The sequence below is a fragment of the Delphinapterus leucas genome, chromosome 14 (assembly GCF_059928025.1).
Source record: "Delphinapterus leucas isolate spDelLeu-1000000601 "Yukka" chromosome 14, BTC_Dleu_Yukka2, whole genome shotgun sequence".
Taxonomy (NCBI): Eukaryota; Metazoa; Chordata; class Mammalia; order Artiodactyla; family Monodontidae; genus Delphinapterus; species Delphinapterus leucas.
Window position 1 is genome coordinate 12,512,750 of NC_143142.1, and position 19,120 is coordinate 12,531,869.

At 47.7% G+C, this 19,120-nt stretch overlaps 1 protein-coding gene across 10 annotated transcripts in view; it reads left to right on the forward strand.

Annotated features, from left to right (window-relative positions):
* The window catches only part of SPRING1 (SREBF pathway regulator in golgi 1), a 333,460-nt gene that overhangs the window by 215,914 nt on the left and 98,426 nt on the right, over positions 1–19,120 (forward strand). For 4 of the 10 annotated variants that reach the window (XR_016387433.1, XR_016387434.1, XM_089894214.1 and 1 more), the window contains exon 5: positions 3,905–3,966. The exons of 2 other annotated variants lie outside the window; for them this stretch is intronic. Coding sequence is in view for 5 of the 8 variants with exons in the window: in XM_089894214.1 (XP_089750340.1) it covers positions 3,905–3,966 (62 nt within the window). In the remaining 3 variants the exon portion in view is untranslated. Of the gene's footprint in view, positions 1–3,904; positions 7,059–9,428; positions 13,794–19,120 lie in introns of those variants that run through there. 4 more of the 10 variants (XM_022597994.3, XM_022597992.3, XM_022597980.3 and 1 more) reach the window with 3 other exon arrangements.

Genomic DNA, 19,120 nt, shown 5'->3' on the forward strand with positions numbered 1-19,120 from the left:
GACCTTGAGGATATCATGCAGCCACGAGCATCACGCCCAGAGTGTGCCCTTCCTCGGATTTCTTATTATGTGAAATAATGACTTGTAGTGTTTAAGGCCATTTGAGCCTAAGTTGTGTTGTCTGTAACTTGCAGCCTAAAGCATCCTAAATAACAGACGAGAATCATTAGAGGTCATAATGCCTACACCCCAGGATTGCCGTGAGAATTCATGAAATGATGCATTTAGCTCAGTCTATGGTACATAGAAAGCATTCATAAACACCACTGTAATTATTACTTACATATCAATACGTTATAAACAATACATTATTTGCAGTCAGTTACACATGGGAGTCACCAGTGCTGTTTGCCAAATGTTTCTGGTTCTCTTCCCTTGCAAGCATGATGCAGTAGTACAGACCTCTGAGATATTGTGGGTTTCGTTCCAGAGCACCACAATAAGGTGAATATTGAAATAAAGCGAGGCACATAAATCTTTTGGTTTCCCAGTGCATATAAAAATTACATTTACACTATACTGTAGTCTATTAAGTGTGCAATGTGCATACCTTAACTAAAAAATACTTTACTGTTAAAAAATGCTAACCATCATCTGAGCCTTCAGTGAGTTGTAATCTTTTCCCTTTAGTCACATCAAAGATCACTGATCACTGATCATAGATCACCATAATAGATATATAATAATAACGAAGTTTGAAATATGACGAGAATTACCAAAATGTGACAGAGACAGGAAGTGAGTAAATGCTGTTGGAAAAATGGCGCCGATAGACTTGCTTGACACAGGGTTGCCACAAACCTTCCATTTGTTAAAAAATGCAGTATCTGCGACGCACAATGAAGCAAGGCATGGCTGTTCTTGGTTCCTTCGCGGGTGGGAGAAGTCATGTGACTGTTCACACAAGCTGGCCCTGTTCCCACCACCTGCCAGTACCCGAGTGGCCCCTCATTTTGTCAGCGTTGCCCTGTGCCAGGTCCCTCAGGCCATCAGTGCTCTGGCAGAGCTGGCAAAACATCGCCTCCCTCAGTGACAGTCAGGCAGAGGTGTCCGTGGCAAAGCTGGCTGGGCTCCAAGGGTCTCGGCTATCTCTCAAGTCACACACAGCCGTTTCCCCCCATGGCACCCACATGGCACCTGGGGGCAGCTTGCCATGTTGAAATCATCACCAGGCCCCGTAGGACTGGTGTAGCTTGGAACTGCTGTTTTTATCTGTCTCTTTCTGTGTGATGAATTATTTCTGGGGGGACCCAAATTGTTCGTCCTGCACTCTGGCCTTTATAGGGCTTTCCTGTAATTCCAGAAGACATGGCTCTGTGTTTCAGCCCCAGTGGCAGACAGGAGCTTACCTCAGCCCCCATGAGAAATCAGTGATTATTTTAAAAATGAAAGAAAGAAGAGTGTTGGCAATGGTGGGGAGGTATCAGAACATTTGTGCATTACTTATGGGAATGAAAAATGGTACAGGTGCCATAGAAAGCAGCAAAAAGCTCAATATAGAGTGACCCTATGACCCAGCAATCCCACTCCTAGGTAATGAGATATATATATATATATATATATATATATATACACACACACCCAAGGGAACTGAAAACATGACCATACAAAAACTTGTCCACAAATGTTCATAGCATTATTTATAAAAGCCAAAAAGTAGAAACAACCCAATATCTACCAATGGATAAACAAAATGTGGCATATCCAGACAATGGAATATTATTTGACCATAAAAAGTAATAAAGTGTTGATGCATGCTGCCACGTGGATGAACCTTCAAAGCATGAGGCAATATGAAAGAAGCCAGTCCCAAAAGGTCACGTGTGATATGATTCCGTTTATATAAAATGTCCAGAATAGGCAAATCCATAGGGACAGAAAGGAAATTAGTGGTGGCCAGGGGGGTAAGTGAGTAACAGGTACAGGGTTTCCTCTTGGGGTGATGAAAATGCTTTGGAACTTGATAGAGATAATGGTTGCAGAAGACTGTGAATGTACTACACTACTGTATATAAGATAAACAATGAGGGCCTACTGTGCAGCACAGGGAACTATTTTCAATGTCTCGAAATAACCTGTAATGGAAAAGAATAGGAAAAACTATATATATGTATAACTGAATCACTTAGCTGTACATCTGAAACTAACTAAACCGTGTTAGTTTCAATTTAATGAAGAAGAAGTTGTGCATGTACTAAAGGCCGCCAAAGTGTACACTTTTAACATGGTTAATTTTATGTTATGTGAATTTCACCTCAATTTTTAAAATATCAGTTGTTAGAAATGTGTGTGGAGGAGGTGAGGGCAGGCAGGCAGGGAGGGGAGGGGCATGACATCCAGTCCCAGAAATGCCCAAGCCCCCTCCTGCCTGGCCCCAAACCAAGTCTCACACATAGTAGGTGCTGAACAAATGTCTGTTCCTCCCCTCTCCCTCCCCACTGCCTGCTCCCTTTATAAAAAGGAAAATAATTCTTTTAACCACCGTCATTGCCGTACTTGAACATTTGGACTGAGTCCCGTCTGCCTTTAGGGAAGGTCTTGTTTACCTTTGTGCCCTGACCACAAGCCTGCCCTGAGATCTGCATTCCCTCCAGCACTGCTGGAGAAAACGCTGCCCAGCTCCAGCTCCAACCGGCATAATTACACATTATGCTGGGTCTCACTGCCACTGTTTACAGAGCCAGCGTCATAATTAACTGTTTATTAGGGTCTTTCGGGCCGGCTGGGATTCCCCAGCTGCAGTGAGCTACAGTGTCTTCTGGCTGCACCTCCCTCCCCCTGCCATTCAGGAAAGACCTGGTTCTGGCGGCCGCTGGCCAGAGTCCCTGCACGCTTCAAGAAAAGTTTCTTCCCTGACAGTTCCTGAGGTTCCCTGGGCTGGAAGCTCTTTTTGGGGTGTTGAGAGGAAGTAGGGGTGGGGACAACAGCTGTGACTCTGGCCACCTCTGTCCCTCTCGGCCAGAAGGGGAGCACCTGCTACCTGCCAGACATGGAGTAGGGTGGATGGAGAGATAAGGTACCTCACAGTCTAGGTGGGGGAGGAAGAAAGAGGAGGAGGTGGTCACCTCCTATAAGATTCTGAGCAAGGCCAGCTACGGAGTTTTCGGGGTCCAGTGCAAAATGAAGATGTGGGGCCCCTTGTTACAGTTATTGAGAATTTCAAGACAGCGACAGAGCATTAACAAGCGTCACCCTTCTAAGTGCCAGGCCCTGTGGAACTGTGCGGGTGGTGCATCGGTGAAGCTGGCCCCGTCTCAGAGCATTAGTAACAGCAGGCGTGAATTGAGCACTTACTGTATGCCCATGGCAGGAGACAGCAGGGCTTAGGAACACAGATCCCAGCTCTGCCTCTTCTCTCTGTGATTGTGGACAAATTATGCAGTATCTCAGTGCCTCACCTTCCTCATCTCTGAAATGGGGGAGATACTAATAAAAAGTGTGGTTCTGTGTCTGGCACGTAATAACTGCTATACGAGCATTCACTGCTATTATTTAGTTTGCAAGGATGGATTCAGCTGATAGCCAGAAGAATCTAAAAGGTGGATGCTGTTACTGTGCCCAGTTCCAAGTGGGGAAACCAAGGCACATACAGGTTAGATAACTTAGTCACTCAGAGGAGAGGCTCATATTTGAACCCAGAAACCCTCTAGCACCTGGGCTTTGGTGGTGATGCTGGCATGGAAGAGGGGGAAGATCAGTGTGAAGGGGCAAGAGGGGAGGGCCTTGTGTCCATTCTCGGGGTCAGAGGTGCAGAGCACAGCCCCTCAAGCACCCCACTGTGCCTGGCTCTGAGTCTGTGCTCTGTAAGCGTGGGTGGAATTGAAGCTCTGATGCTCCTTTGTGCCAGGCACTGTCTTAACACTTCATTCACATCTCAATGTGTGTTTGATCATTTCCCTTGCAGATGGGGGCCTTCACCCAGCACTATGAGATGTCTCCCCGCCAGTGTCACCCAACCAGGAAGGGGTGAGTCAGAGGCTGCCCTCCCGGCTCTCTCAGATTCCAAACTCCTGGCTCTTTCCTGCTCAGCCAGCTCCCCTCCGGAAGGAAGCTCTGCCCAGAAACATGCCCGGTTGGCATTGCTTAGCCTGGGAGCCTCGGTTGGCCCGGATCCCAATGCCATCCACGCTGCCCTTCTTCTGGGCCATAAAGATCCTCTCACCCCTGCCTGGCCCTGGCAGGTAAAACAGCGAGACCACCCCAGGTAGTGCTCTCAGTAACGCTTCCTGACAGAGGGCGGCTGCTCTAGCCCCTCATCTCCATTATCCTCTACTTTGTGGCTCTGATTGGAATCTTCCAAATCCAGATGGGCAAGGAAGGCGGAGCTGTGACTCCATGGCCGTGGGCTCCCGGGAGCTCCCAGGGAAAGCTTTCCCTAGCAGTCCCCTCAGATCCTGTGGATTCTCGCTGTGAACAGTCCAAAACCCAGCCTTGCCTTCAGAGAACCCTGGGCGTGAGTGAGGGTGGGGGGGTGAGTTTAGCGGTAGCCCAGGCTGGCCGGTGGCTCCCTGTCCCCTGCGTGCCGTGAGAGGGAGATGGAAAAGGAGCAGAAGTCAGCTCGGAGTCAGGCATTTCCAGGGACAGTTCTGCCCCCAGAGGGGATCACTTTTTCCTCTTTGGGGGCAACCATGCGCCCACCACAATTTGCTTCTTTCTTTTTCTTTATTACTTTTTATTTGAATATAATTTTGGGCTTACAAAAAAGTTGCAAGAGCAGTACAAAGAATTCCCATATACCCTTCACCTGGATTCTCCAAATGTAAATGCTTTATCACATTTGCTTTATTCTTTTCTGTTTCTCTCTAGATAGATATATAGGAGAAAAGATGTATTTTTTTTCAGAACCGTTTCACAGTAAGCTGCAGACAGAACACCTCTTTTACCTCTAAATACTTCAGTGCGTATTTCCTAAAAACAAATGACATTCTCTTACAATATGATATCTTACAATGTAATTACCAAAATCAGGTAATTAACACTGAGACAGCATTATAATCTAATCTACACACTTTATTCAGATCTTGCCATTTGTCCCTAGAATGTCCTTTATAACAAAAGGAAGCTCTGAACCCCATATGGCATTCGGTTGTCATATCTCTCAGCCTCTTTCAATCTAGAAGAGTTCCTTAGTTTTTCTGTCTTTGAAGACATTGACGATTTTTAAGAGAAGTGGTCGGTTAGTTGTAGAATGCCCCTCAGTTTTGGTTTGTCAGATATTTCTTCATGATTACTTTCAGGTTATACACTTTCAACTGGACGATCACAGAAATGTCCTGCATTCTTCTCAATGCCTCCTTAACAATTTGCCCCATTCTGGTGATGGGGTTAACTGTGATCACTGGGTTAAGGGGTGCCTCTATATTTTAAAGCTAAAAACAAATAGAAAAGCTTGAATTCTAGTCATACCCTCTCTAACTCCCAGCTCAGAAGCCACAAAACCCCCCACCACCAATTTGTTTGCTTACTCAGAAAAAACTTAATGTATCAGTTATCTATTGCTGCATAAGAAACCAGCCCATGACACAGTGGCTTAAAATAACAGCTATTTTATTGCTTATGATTCTGTGGATCAGGAATTCAGATGGGGCCCAGTTCTTCATCTTATGTGGCTGCACTCTGCTGGGATCTTGGCTGGGGCTAAAAGATCCAAGATGTCCTCCCTCATCTGTTTGGTAGTTGGTGTTGGCTGTCAGCTGGGGTGCTTGGTTTTCCTCCGTGTGGCCTTTCCAGCAGGATAGCTTGGGCTTCTTGACATGGTGAAAATAGAAGCTGCGAGGCCTCTGAGGGCTGAGGGCTGGAAGCTGACCAGCCTGACTTCTGCTGTGTTCTATTCTGAGGCCAGCCCTGATTCAATCAGAGGGGAGATAACCCTGCCTTTGGATGGGAGCAGGGGCAATGCTGACTGCAAAAGGGCATGTGAGATGGGATTTGTTTGCTCAGCCATCTTTGGAGATAGAGCACACCAAGGGTGCCTGCTTACTCACCCAGAATGTACAAGAGAGCTACAAATGAGGAACTGGGCAGTCAGCCTTGGCTACGCCTTTGCCAGGGGAATATCAGTCCCTACGCTTGGAATGTTTCGTTTTCACTCTCCTTTTCAACTCTGCATGATTCCAAAAGCCTTTCTTGGGCATCTGTTATGTAGTGATATATATGGAGCACCTACTATGTATGCAGGGCTCAGTGCTGAGGATCGAGGCATGAAACTGAGTTAGTCCTTGATCTCTGGGAGCTCATCACCTAGACATAAAACTGAACTATAAACAAACCTTTGCAGGTGGTTGTCAAGAATGTGGGTGGACTCCAGAGAAAGGAGGGGCTAAGTGTGGCTGGGGGCACTGGGGAAGGGACATAGAAGAGACCATGCAAGAGCTGACTCATGAAGAAGGAGCAGATGGGCAGGCCAGGCAGAGGGGGCAGCCTAGGGTGGGCGGTGGGCGTGTTGGGGAATTACCCCTACCCAGGAATGGCTGTCAGCAAAGTATAGTGGGGCCCAGGGGAGAGTGCAAAGAGATAAGACTAAGGGGTGATCACGGACTGAAGTCTACAACCTCCAATGCTGGTGTTTCTACCTCCTTCCCTTTCTTCCATCAGAGTGTTTGCCAGCCCAGGTCTAAGTCCTTAACCCTGTAGACTCAGGAGAATCTCCATTCAATACAGACACAGGATGGGACAAGTGAGGAAGGGGGAAAAGACCTTGTAGAGAAACTTCTTTCATCTACATAACTAAGAGCTGGGAAAATGAGAGAGCAAATGCAGTCTTGGAGTTTAGGAGTTTGGAATGGGGGATGAGAGAATGGGGGAAAGGAGGGGACAACTTGCATTTGGTGCTGCTGTGGGGTTTGGACTCCATACAGTAAGGATTTGATTACTATTTGATAGCTAGACGGCAGTTCTTTGCATGCAACTAAGTCATAGAAGGAGCCATATGGGAAGCCATAATTTATATGGGTTACATATTTTTATATACATGTACCAACAGTCATGAGGGAGGTCACAGCTTTAAAAGGAATGTATTCTTGAAAATCTTTACATAATTAAAACCTCAACGGATTCAAGCATAGCCCTGAAAGGGGTGGCGAGCCTGTCTGTTTATATCCATTAAAATGTCTCTAACACATGGCCGCTATGCGCCACCGGTTAAATTTCACTCAAGCCATTCGGTTTTGAAATGATGCAATTACTGATGCCTTTTTTTTAAACTGGGAAGATTTGCATGATTCCACATTTTGCACCTAAAGGGAGGCTTTATTTCATACATATTTTTATGTTGCAGTATTTCTTATTTCATATTCTCTCTCTCCCATGTTAGACCCTCACTCACATAGAAGGGAAGACATTGCAGTAGGGTGGGTGTCTTGGGAAGAATCCTGTGGTTAAGAGGGGACCTCTGAGGGTTTCTGGTGCCTCCCTCATCATGAATGAGACAATAGAGGTTTGGCAGGTTTTGTTTCCAAGATGCTACAGTGAAAGGCAATGAAAGGTAACAGAGGAAAATCCCTCACTTGAACTCAGACATGTGGGCCGATTTTCCTGTTCCGGCCAAATAACATAGCAGTGGAGAACTTGGGTTTTGTAGTCTCTGCCACCTGCTACCTTTCTGACCTTGGGCAAGGCATTTTTCACCCCTCTGAGCCTCAGTTTCCTCATCTACAAAATGTGGTTCCTAATAGCCACCTGAAGGTGGAGATAATAGGTAACATGGTTCTTCGCACAGGGCCAGACTCAGTAAATGCTCAGTACCAGGTAGCCGTCACGCTTACCGCTTACCGTTACAACATCACCTTGGCCTGTGCCTTGCTTATCTGTTTACTTTGGTTTCCCAGCCAGACTGTGACTCCCTGAGGGCTCACTGGTGTTTACAGTCCCAGCCCAGCGCACAGAGCTGACCCAGGGAATGCGGGATGTCTGCAGGACTCCACACAATGCACCCCACACGATATGGTGCAGGGAGCTGTGGGGTGGGTTCCATATGCCCTTGGGGATCTTTTCCTTCTTCCTTCAAACTGCAATCCCAGGAGCTTCCTTGCTATCTCTGGGGGCAGGAGGGGAAGCAATCCCCACCTCCTCCCTTTCTGGTGAGATGTGGAACCCACGTTTCTCTGTGCCCCACCCTTCCACTCAGGGGTAGATGGAACACGCTGGTAAACGTCTTTTACCCCCAAGCACTGGGGACTCAAAGGGGCAGATTTGCATTTTAAACAACCACTGAGGAGCAAGGGCAGTGCTAAACACAGAGAAAATGCTCACTAATGCTAATGGGCCAACTATCGAGGGAGACTTTCCTAAAGAGAATAATCTCCTACCTGCTCAACCTACAGAGGGCTGGTGCTGTCAGCACCGTAAGTATTGGTTTCTGTCCCCTAAACAAAAGTTGACAGAGACCAGAACTTGGAGAGGAAAGAAAATAACTTTTACGACACCTATTTCATCTCTGACTTCGAATCTTGCCGAATCCCCCAACTCCCAGCAGTATGACCTCCACTTTGCAGATTCGGAAACTCCTGCTCAGAGAGGTTAAGTGACTGGTTGGAGAACACACAGCCTACAGGCTGCAAAGCTGGGATCCAGACCTGATCTGTGCCACACCAAGGCCAGTGTGCTTTCTTGCATCTTTCCCTCAGGCAGAGGCCATGAGGCCAACTCAGAGGAATGGAATGTCTGACATTCATGGGCCTCTCTGACTCCCCCAGAAGCTCCTGGGGGATCTTGACTCATGTGCAGGAAGTCAGTCCCCTCAGCCCCAGCCTGCCTCCTCCCCAAATCCACCAGATGTCTCAGCATTCTCAGAACCCACCTTGTACTCCTCGTGGTGCTTTGGTACACAGTGTTCCTGAGTCTGGTTTTCCCTTTCCCCACCCCTTTTGCCTTGAAAACTCCTTTACCTCCTTAGTGATCCAGATCAAGTGTCTCCCTGACCCTACACATATAACTCACACCCTTATTTTTTCTCCCATTCAAGCAAGGCTTCCATGTACCTTTGTACAGGTTGTGCACTGCACAACTCTAGAGGCACCATTTGCAAAGATCACAGTGGTATTGTCTAGATGCTCCTTTATATGAGTTGTAATAATGTCTGTTTGTGGCTCTAAATCTAAGGGTAAGGATGAAGTCGTGATAGGCACCACACCCAGTGCCTAGTACAGGGCCTACTGCTTAACAAATGTTGAATAGATGAATGAATGAATCTTACAAGATACAACTCTAATGTACGGAGACCACAAACATCCCAGTACTTGCCTTTCCAAACAAGTGTTTCCCCTGCCATAGTCATCTCTCCAGGGACTTACTCTCTTATTCCAGGAAAGCTCTCAATGCTTAAAGCCCTTTTGGAACTCCTCTCTAGGGATTTCCTTCAGAGCCAGGCTCCAAGCCATGCAAGTCATCCCTGCTCGTTATTTTGCAATCACGGATCTTTTCTCACCCAGAGCGATCCCAGCCAGCTTCATCTCCTACCTTGTTCATCAGACCGGGCTCCATTTAACTTTGGGCTCCATCCAGAAAGCAAGTCCACTCTCCAAGAGCAAGGACCCGCCTGTCTCTGAGGAAACGTCAGGACAAACTGCCGAGGTGCTGAAGACTAGTGAGCAGCCAGCTCCCGAAATACTGTGCCAGGGCTGCTGTGTCTGGGCAGCCTGTCTGGCCAGGGGTCGGGCTTCCCAGGGACCTCCTTTGAAGGAGCATGCTTACTTCGCCATGTATGTTCTGGTGTGCAGACTTCAAAAATTCACTTTTAATCTCACAGCCTTGTCAGGAACTAACCGAGTGTTAGTTACTGAGCATTCACTGGGTGCTACAATTTTTATGAAAATTGTCTCCTTTAATCTTTGTAACCATTGGGTGGGATGGATCTAACTCTCCCCATTTTACAGATGAGGAAATTGAGGCTTGGAGAGGTAAAGAGACCTTCCCAGGTGCTGTACTGGGTCACTGCGGAGCTGAGACTTGGACCCGGATCTGTCTGCCTTGCAAACCAATGTTTTTTTTTGTTGTTGTTTTGTTTTACTATAAGCACCAGCATTGCCCTTTTACCCTTCAGACACTGTTTCCTGTGCTGTTTTACCATCTGGGAGGTAGAAATCTGGATTTCATGTGATTCGCCACTCGTGAGGCATTGCTGGCTCCTCTCCGTTGCCAGCAGGACGTGCTGGGCTCCTGCCCCCGGGCCTCCTCCGATGCGGTTCATTTGTGTAAATCCCTCCACACTCTTCCCTCGTCCTCCTTGTGATCACGGGCACCCAGATCTCCGGCTGGGTCAGGGGTGCTGTCACTAGATATGAAACCAGGCTCAAAATATGGGCCACATTTAGCACTAGGCTCTAAAACAGGTAAATCTCACAAACTGGATTTTTTTTTTTTGCGGTTAGATACCACAATTCTTCACCCTTGCATATTCAAGAGTGTGGGTCACAGAGCATTAGTGATGAGTCTTAGTTGTTTATTAATTTCCGTCCTGAGTCCATCCTCTGTGTTCAATACATTTCAAACACACTGAGGATTGAAGACTCAATCAACACTTACTAAGCACTTCACCATGTTCTAGAACAAGTGTCATTGATCTATAGCCCTTGGGCCAAATCTAGACAGACACCTGTTTTTGTAAATAAAGTTTCATCCGAACGCAGGCACCCCCCATTTGTTTACAGAATGTCTATGGCTGTTTCCATGCTACAAGGGCAGAGTTGAATAGTTAACTGTATGACCCTCAAGGCTGAAAATATTTACCCTCTGACTCTTTTACTGAAAAAATATTGTGACTGGGACTTCTATGGTGGTCCAGTGGGTAAGGCTCCGAGCTCCCAATGCAGGGGGCCCAGGTTCGATCCCTGGTGGGGGAACTAGATCCCACATGCATGCTGCAACTAAAGATCCCACATGCCGCAACAAAGGATCCTGCATGGTACAACAAAGGATCCTGCATGCTGCACGAATATCCCGAGTGCCACAGCCAAGACCCAGTGCAGCCAAAATAAATAAATAAATAAATACTTTTTAAAAAGAAGTCTTTAAAAAAATATTGTGACCTCAGTTCTAGAAGACATTGGATGTTTTTCTGACTTCCCAGCCTCTGAACCCCCTTCTTATAATTAAGGAATCTCCCATCTAATGAGGTGGGGCTCACTGCCTACCTTAGAACCTGAAAACACAGATACTCACTGCAGTGGGTTGAATAGTGGCCCCAAAAGATATGTCCACATCCTAAACCCCAGAACCTGTGAATGTGACCTTATTTGGTAAAAGGGTCTTTGCAGAAGCAATTAAGTTAAGGGTCTGGAGATGATATCTTCCTGGATTATCCAAGTGGGCCCTAAATCCAATGGCAGATGTCCTTATAAGAGACACACAGAGGAGAGACACAGAGAGAGAAGAGGAGAAGGCCATGTGAAGACAGAAGCATAGAATGGAGTGACATAGCCACAAGGAATAGTGACAGCCACCAGAGGCAGAAGAGGCAGGGAAGGATTCTTCCCTAGAACCTCCAGAGGAAGGGCAGCCCTGCCAACACCTGGAATTTGGACTTGAGGCCTGCAGAACTGTGAGAGAATAAACTTCTGTGGTTTCAAACCACCTCGTTGGTGGTTATTTGTTACAGCAGCCACAGAAAACTAATACGCTCACTTTCCCAGCTTCCCTTGCAGTGAGGCACAGACATGTGACTCAAATCTACCAATCAGATGCACCTTCCTAGGTTAAATGGAAGCTAGCTAATGATGAGAGGAAGCAGGGACCACACCTGTCCCGTGCCTTCTCTATGCTGGCGAGAATGGCATAAGGAGCAGCTCTATGGTGTTTTCAGAGATATCAGTGGCTGCAGTTTTAGTGGCATTGACCAGTGTCCAGAACTGTTGGTGATGACAGGCATGTTACTGTAACTGTGCCAGAGGGGACAGTAGCAGCATCTTCACTATTAGACTGCTTCTCCAGGGATTTAGGGTATAGCTCCTGGCTGCACAAACTCCAAGTTTAATTTACCAGCTGGAAATTCTGCAAGCTACCCCATATCCTCTGAGTGCATTTTCTTTTGTAATAAAATTAGCCAGAGTTTGTGTCTGTTGTCTTCAAGGCTGTACTCAAGCGGGCTTATCTCAGCTCAGAAGACCCAGTGGTTCACTCCTCTTCCCAACTCCTCATTCAGCAATGTCATGTTGGTAGCTTAAAACTGGCAGCGATGGGAGTATTTACACCATAGAAATTGGCAAGTGCTACAAATCAGAGCTTTTTATTTTTCAAGGAGTTGATTTATCAGCAGTACCACAGGATCTTTCCAACTAAAGCTCTGATTGATAGCCATGGAGCATCTCATTTCATCCTTGTATCCCTCCAATAAGGTTTTTAAAAAATATATATATTTATTTATTTGTTTATTTGGTTGTGCTGGGTCTTAGTTGTGGCTCGCCGGCTCCTTAGCTGCAGCAGGCGGGGTCCTTAGTTGCGACTTGCCAGCTTCTTAGTTGCGGCACATGGGCTCCTTAGTTGTGGGATGTGAAGTCTTAGTTACGGCTTGCATGTGGTATCTAGTTCCCTGACCAGGGATCGAACCCGGGCCCCCTGCATTGGGAGCATGGAGTCTTAACCACTGTGCCACCAGGGAAGTCCCCTGCCAATGAGATTTTACGATCATCTTTCTACAATGAGCAATCCAAGAGAGATGAAGGGATTGTTCAATGTCATATGTCTATGAGGTGACAAATGAGGGACCTGAACTTCTGATTTCCCATCCTCTAAATCAAAATAAGGCTAATGACCACTTCTTTTTTGAAAGTGAAGATTTAAAGATAGACTGCACCAAAAATCAAACAACAAAAACCACACAAACCTCCACAATACCCAAGGGACACTGTCTGGCCTAAACTCATCCAAATCACCAAGGGTCTTGCAGAAGAGGGGTCCCTCCTGGCAGAAAGTTTTCAGGTGAGAGCCTGGGTTCAGAGGCATTTCGATTGGATCTGAAGTACAGTCTGCTTTGCAGTTAAAACTCCCTTGATGCTCTCAATGAAGGAGACAGCCTTCCACATTTGGAGAGGAGTAGATTGCAGGTGCAATAAACAGGCTAGAGGGAGGCAGACAGTCTCACCTTGATGCTCTCAGAGTCCAGGTCTTGCGCTGTGGGCACAGACAGATTTACCATTAGCAGGAGACATAGAGAGCCTCGGTGCTCATTTCCAGGGGAGAGATTTATAATGCCCACACAGCTGTTGGAGCGCAGCTCTAGCCAGACACCATGTGCTGGGCAGCTTCCGGTCTGAAGACACAAATTCGCTCCTGCCGGCTCAGCCTGGAGTCTGGAACTTGGGAACAACAGAAGGAATCCTGTGGATGTTTCCCTGATGGAATCACACCACCTTGTCCCTTTGGCTTCCCCTGGACACGTGCTTGCCTATTGTGAAGAATGCCACATCCTGACCTCTGCCCAGAAGACGGACAGGTGCACAGGGATGCTGGGGGTGACGACAGGAGACTGCGCATGACCCCATGCCTGCATTCCGCTGCTCCCAGCAGGTGCCTGGGGGCGCTGCTGTGGGTCAGGCTGGAAACACCTGGAGCCAGAGCTTTACACCAGCTGCAGGGGGTGGGCACCTCCAAGACAGAGTCCTGCAGTAATAAAGATAAAGGCCTCTTCTGTTTTGTGAGACGTACTATGTGTTCTACATACATGAGTTCAAATCTTTACAACAGCCCTGCTGGGCATGCACTATACCCCCATTTTTCTGATGTTGAAACAGAGGCATGGCGAGATTAAGAAGTATAACCAAGTCCACAATCTGTAAGTGCAAAGGCAGGATCAGAACCCAGGACTATATGATTCCAGTGCTTAGGTATTGAACAGGGTTGAACAGTGTCCCCCCAGTTCATGTCCACCCTGAACCTGTGAATGTGACCTTAGTTGGAAATAGTTTGTGATTAGTTAAGATGAGTTCAGGCTGGAGTAGGGTGGTGTCCTTGTGAGAAGAGGGAGATTTGGACACAGAGACCACAGGGAAGGCAATGATGGGAAGATGGAGGGGTTGAGACTGGGGCGATGTGTCTCCAAGGAGCACTAAGGATGGCAAGCAACCACAAAAGCTAGAAAGATCAAGGAAGTATCCTCCCCTAGAGACTTCGGTGGGAGCGTGGCCCTGCTGATGCCTTGATTATAGAATTCTGGCTTCCACAAGTGTGAGAACAAATTTCTAGTGTCTTCAACCATTCAGTTTGTGGTACTTTGTTACGGCAGCCCTAGGAGACTAAAACAGCTACTTTGGGAAGATGGGCTTTCATGCCAGGGGGCCTGGGAGAGGCAGGGGAGACTGCTCACACGCCCTGTCCTCTTCTGTCCTAACTTCATCTGTGCTCATCTCCTCTCTGCCAGGACCACACCTGGGAAGCTGTAGGACCAGGCTGCTTCCCGGCCCCTGACCAGAGAGAAACCCAAGAGAACTCTCACTGGGCCCGAAGACCCAAGGCCAAATGACTAGCCCCTACCCCTTCCCTTTCCTTTTCCTCAGGAGCCTTCCTTAACCAGCCCTGTGGGCCTCTGCAGCTGCAGGTTTGATGTAAGGCAGGGGCGTTGTGGGGGAGGGAGACCCATTTCTGTCAGTAAACAGCCCTCTGGGGGCTTCTTGACTGGTAGCTGGTGGCCTGAAGGGCCTCGTGTCAATTTGGTGTGATGCTGGGCGAGTCATTTTACCTCAGAGAGGCTCCTGAGGAACCGGGCTGCACCTCAGCCTTCCCAAAACAGGTCCTACAGGCAGGGACACCCTCCAAGTGACAGCTCGGCAATGTTTTTCTTCTTATGTTCTTGTTTGTTTGTCTGGGATTGGAAAGCCCTCTGCTGTCACCCTGTGTCTCTGGGGACCACCACAGCAGTTCCAAGACTCTGTGATTGGGTCCACCCTGCCGGTGGGCCCGTCTGCCAGGGAAGCACTGGAAAGGAGCGTGTCACCCTCTGCTTGAGCAAATGTCTCTCAGGAGAGGCACGGCGAGCAGACTACATATGTTACCACCATTCAGTGGCATCCTTCTCTCCTAGACAGTGGTCCAGTCTCATTTCCCATTGAGTTCCCCAGATCTGACACATAACAGTTTCTTTGTAAATGTGTGGACTGAACAAACCCCCAACTCACCATAATCATTTTGATTGTCTCAAACCAGTCCATTCATTGATTGAATTGATCCAACCAACAGAGCTGCCATTTTGGACCTCCTACTATGGGCCTGCAGTCTGATATTTGTCATCCCAAGAGAGTGTATTACTATGGCATTGTTTGCTCAGGCCCACACAGGTGAGATGCAACAGAGGCAGGATTTGAACCCAGGTCTGTAGAACTCTGGGGTTCCCTCCAAACCCAATCCCTTTCCAAGACACCTACTCCCCTCAAGCCAATCACCTATTTGGGGTCTGTGGACACACAGCCTTAGTCCAGATCTTTCAGAGAGTAAATTTTTTAAAGTTCCATCTTGAAGTCAAACATTCTTGATACGGGGCTTCTCAGAAACTCTTCAGCCCACAAATTTCCCCAGGAAGCTGGGGGATGGCGACCTCTTACCAGGAAATCTTGTCGCTATTTTTGTGGAATTGATCTTGTCCCGCAGCAAAAGTGACCTGGAGGGTCCAGGAGTGTGGGGTGAGTTTTCTTAGCCCCCTCAGGTCATTGAGCTTTGAGTTTCTCAGGATCTCCATTGCTAGGGAAGCAGCCTTTTCATGGGGAGATGACGATGATGATATTATGACACTAACGATGACCACTTCTTAGGTCTGGGCCATACACTGTGCTAAACTCTTCCACATCTACTTAGTCCTCAATGAATCCTGTGCCAAAGGACACTGTCCCCATTTCACAGACGAGAACACTGAGGTCACTCTCACAGGATTCAAACCTTATTCCAACCAATAAGCTGCCTCTTATTCGATGACGCACGGATGCCACTGGACAGAGCTGACCACAGAAGGGTCTTCCGGAATGATCTAACAGTAGCCTGCCTCCTTGGCCTGCAGAGTTTTGCCCTGGAGACATCAATAAGAGACTCAATTTACTTCTGTCCAGAAACCAGCAGGGCCTCCTTGTGCCATGGCCCCCAGGTAAGTGGGACCCAGCATGGGGCCAAGGTTTCCTTGAGCCTCCTTTTGACCTGTCAGTGGATTCCTTCAAATCAGCCCAGTTTTCCTGTGTTTAAAAGGAGACTAATCACAGCTAAGCAGTTTGAAGTCCTGGTCTGAAAAGCATCATTATTACTCCCTTGAGGGTCTTGGCATCTCAGGGCCTGAAGAAAAAGAAAAAGAAAAAAAAAAACAACACATTGATTTCTAATGCAAATTGGGTTTGAAGAGGATCCCAGGCTCTCTGGAGTTCCCAGTCACCCACAGAGGAGGGCACACCCCAGGGGGGACTGTTGCCTCGGGCAAAGAATTTCCTCTTGTCAAGACAAAACCCAGATATGGTCCTTTCCTGCTTTCAGACCCCACCCGCTGCCTGCCCCTAGGAATGTGCAGCCTCGACTTGACTTAAGTCAAAGCAGAATTCCCATGTCTGTGATCACAGAGCTGCTTTTCTCTCCCTCCCCTCCTTCCCTCCCACTACCCTACCCACCATGTGTGCACACACACGTCCTCACATATACACGCACATGTGTGCACTCACATAGTTCTCACATGGACACATACAACACATTTACAGACATTCTCACACACACACACACACACACACACACACACACACTCACTCACTCCCTGGCCCTTCCCTGTTGGTACTTGTTTCTCTGTGGCATCATTTTCCTTGCCGTTTTCTTTGTGGTTTTGCCTGCTAATCACCCCCTCTCCCCAGACCCTGGGATCTTCAGCCAGTCTGTCGAAATACCTGATGTATTTGCTCAGAAAGACAAGAGCAAATGCAACTCGGGTTTGATGGAAATTTGCTTCTCGTAAGTCTGCTATCAACTTCACCCTGCCCCCACCCTGCCGAAAAAAACAAAGGGAAGGAAGTGGATTCTTGAAGGCCTTCTCCCTTCCTGGCACCGGGCACAGCCTTCTCTCCCTCCCATCCACCCTCAGAGATCGAGATGATTTTTCCCATGTCTTGGATGAGGAAGTCAAGGCACAGAGAAGCTTGGTGATTCGTGTTAGGTTAATTAATTCTTTCAAAACGTATTTCTTGAGTACCTACTATGTGCCAGGCCCTGTTCTGGCAGTGGAGGATGCCACGTTGAACAGGACAAAGAACCTGGCCCCTGGGCACACGCTCCAAGACCAGTGAGTCGGAGAACACGGAGCCGCCCTCTGGTTTCTGTAACTCCAGATCCTTAATTTTTCTATGTCCCTGCAGGGCCACTTTGGTGCCTTAGTCACTTTTGCCTTTGTGGATCCCTTCCTCCATAATTATATTTTATGGCTTCTTTCGTATAAAGACAAATATAATCTAGGCCAAATTAAAAATTAAAACATTTTCTTTGACTCTGGAAGTCAGGTTTTTTTACTTCTGATTTTCAAAGAAATGAAGACATTTTCCTGGGCCGTAGGCACTGTGCTGCTGTACATAACAGGTCCATCAGGGCCCTGTGTCCCTAAACACCCAGGTGGGGTTACCTCCCCTTAAAAAGTGAGCCTTGGGACTATTCACCATAGCTGAAAGGTGAAAATACCCAGATATCCATCAACGGATGGATAAACAAAATGTGGTCCATCCAGACAATGGAATATTATTCAGCCATAAAAAGAAATGAAATAATGACGGATGCTACAGCATGGAAGATCTTTGAAGACATGATGCTAAGTGAAAGGAGCCAGTCACAAAAGGCCACGTACTCTAGGAGTCCATCTATCTGAAAGGCCCAGAATAGGTAAATCCATAGAGATAGAAAGCAGAGTAGTGGTTGACAGGGGCTGGGTGGGGGGACAGGGAGTGACCACTTAACAGGTACGGAGTTTCCTTTTGGGGGTGATGAAAGTGTTTTGGAACTAGATCAGGATGGTTGTACGACCTTGTGAATGTTAATGTTATGTTCTGTGAATTCCATCTCAATTAAGACAAAATAACACTGGTGCCTGCGATTTCCCTGTCTAACTCACACTGGAGGCTCTGGGTAGGAGCTGCTGGCCGTTCCCCCCATACTTCCACTCCCACCTCCCTCCTCCCATGTTGTGGCCTTTTCCTGGAGTGATAGAAATTACCTTGGCCGAGGAATCCTGGCTCTGCTTCCGATGTCCTGTGGGGTACAGGCCAGAGATTGCACGTGGTGACCCCAGGGCCCAATCTGGCCTGCTGATATATTTTCCTTGGCCTGTACAGCGTTCTTAAGAATTTCGTTAGGTGCCAACATTTCAAAACCGAGAGATTTCACATGAAACACACCCGCATATTTCCAGCTTCTCAGGAGAATTTTAGAGGCGCTCACCACTCTGGGCCCCCTTCCCTCACGGCTGTGGGAAACAGGCCGCTGCTGCTGCCCCGTTAAGAGGGGCCCTTCTCTCCAGTTTGCCACAGTTCCCACCACTCCTCATCACCTTGGACAGTGTTGGTTGCTCCTGGCTGACCCTTGTGGCATTGGATTTTGTGACCCCAGCCTTAGGCAAATGACCGAACCTCTCCAGGCCTCCTCAACAAAATCAGAAGGTGGATTAGGGGATCGTTAAGGGTCTTTTCAGCTGACAGTCTGTGATTCTTAGCTGCAAACTTGATTGTCTACCTCTGACTCTGCTGGACCTGGGAGTCTGCCTGATGTGAAGGTTTGGGGATGGAGAGTGAGAAGTTGTTCAAGGATACTCTTGGTGCCTTGCTTAGAATCCCTTTAGAGGGGTGATGTGCACCGGCCCCCACCCCGACTCTGGGAGGAACTGGGAGTGTTGACTGTCCTTGAGAGGCATCTGTCAGACACCATCACCGTCTCCCCTTCTAGGACTGCCAGATTTAGTGAAAAGCAAAAACACCTGGCACCCAGTTCGTTTGGCGTTCCAGAGGAACGGTGAATAGTATTTTTAGTATAAGCGTATCCCATGCAGTAGTTGGGATATACTTATACTAACAAGGCAGCTTGTGTTTTATCTGGCAGCACCCCTTTTACAGAGGAGGAAAAGGAGCCTGGGAAGGGTGAGTCACTTTCCCCAGTAAGTGGCAGATCCAGGAGCCCAAGCTGGGTCAGTCTGAGT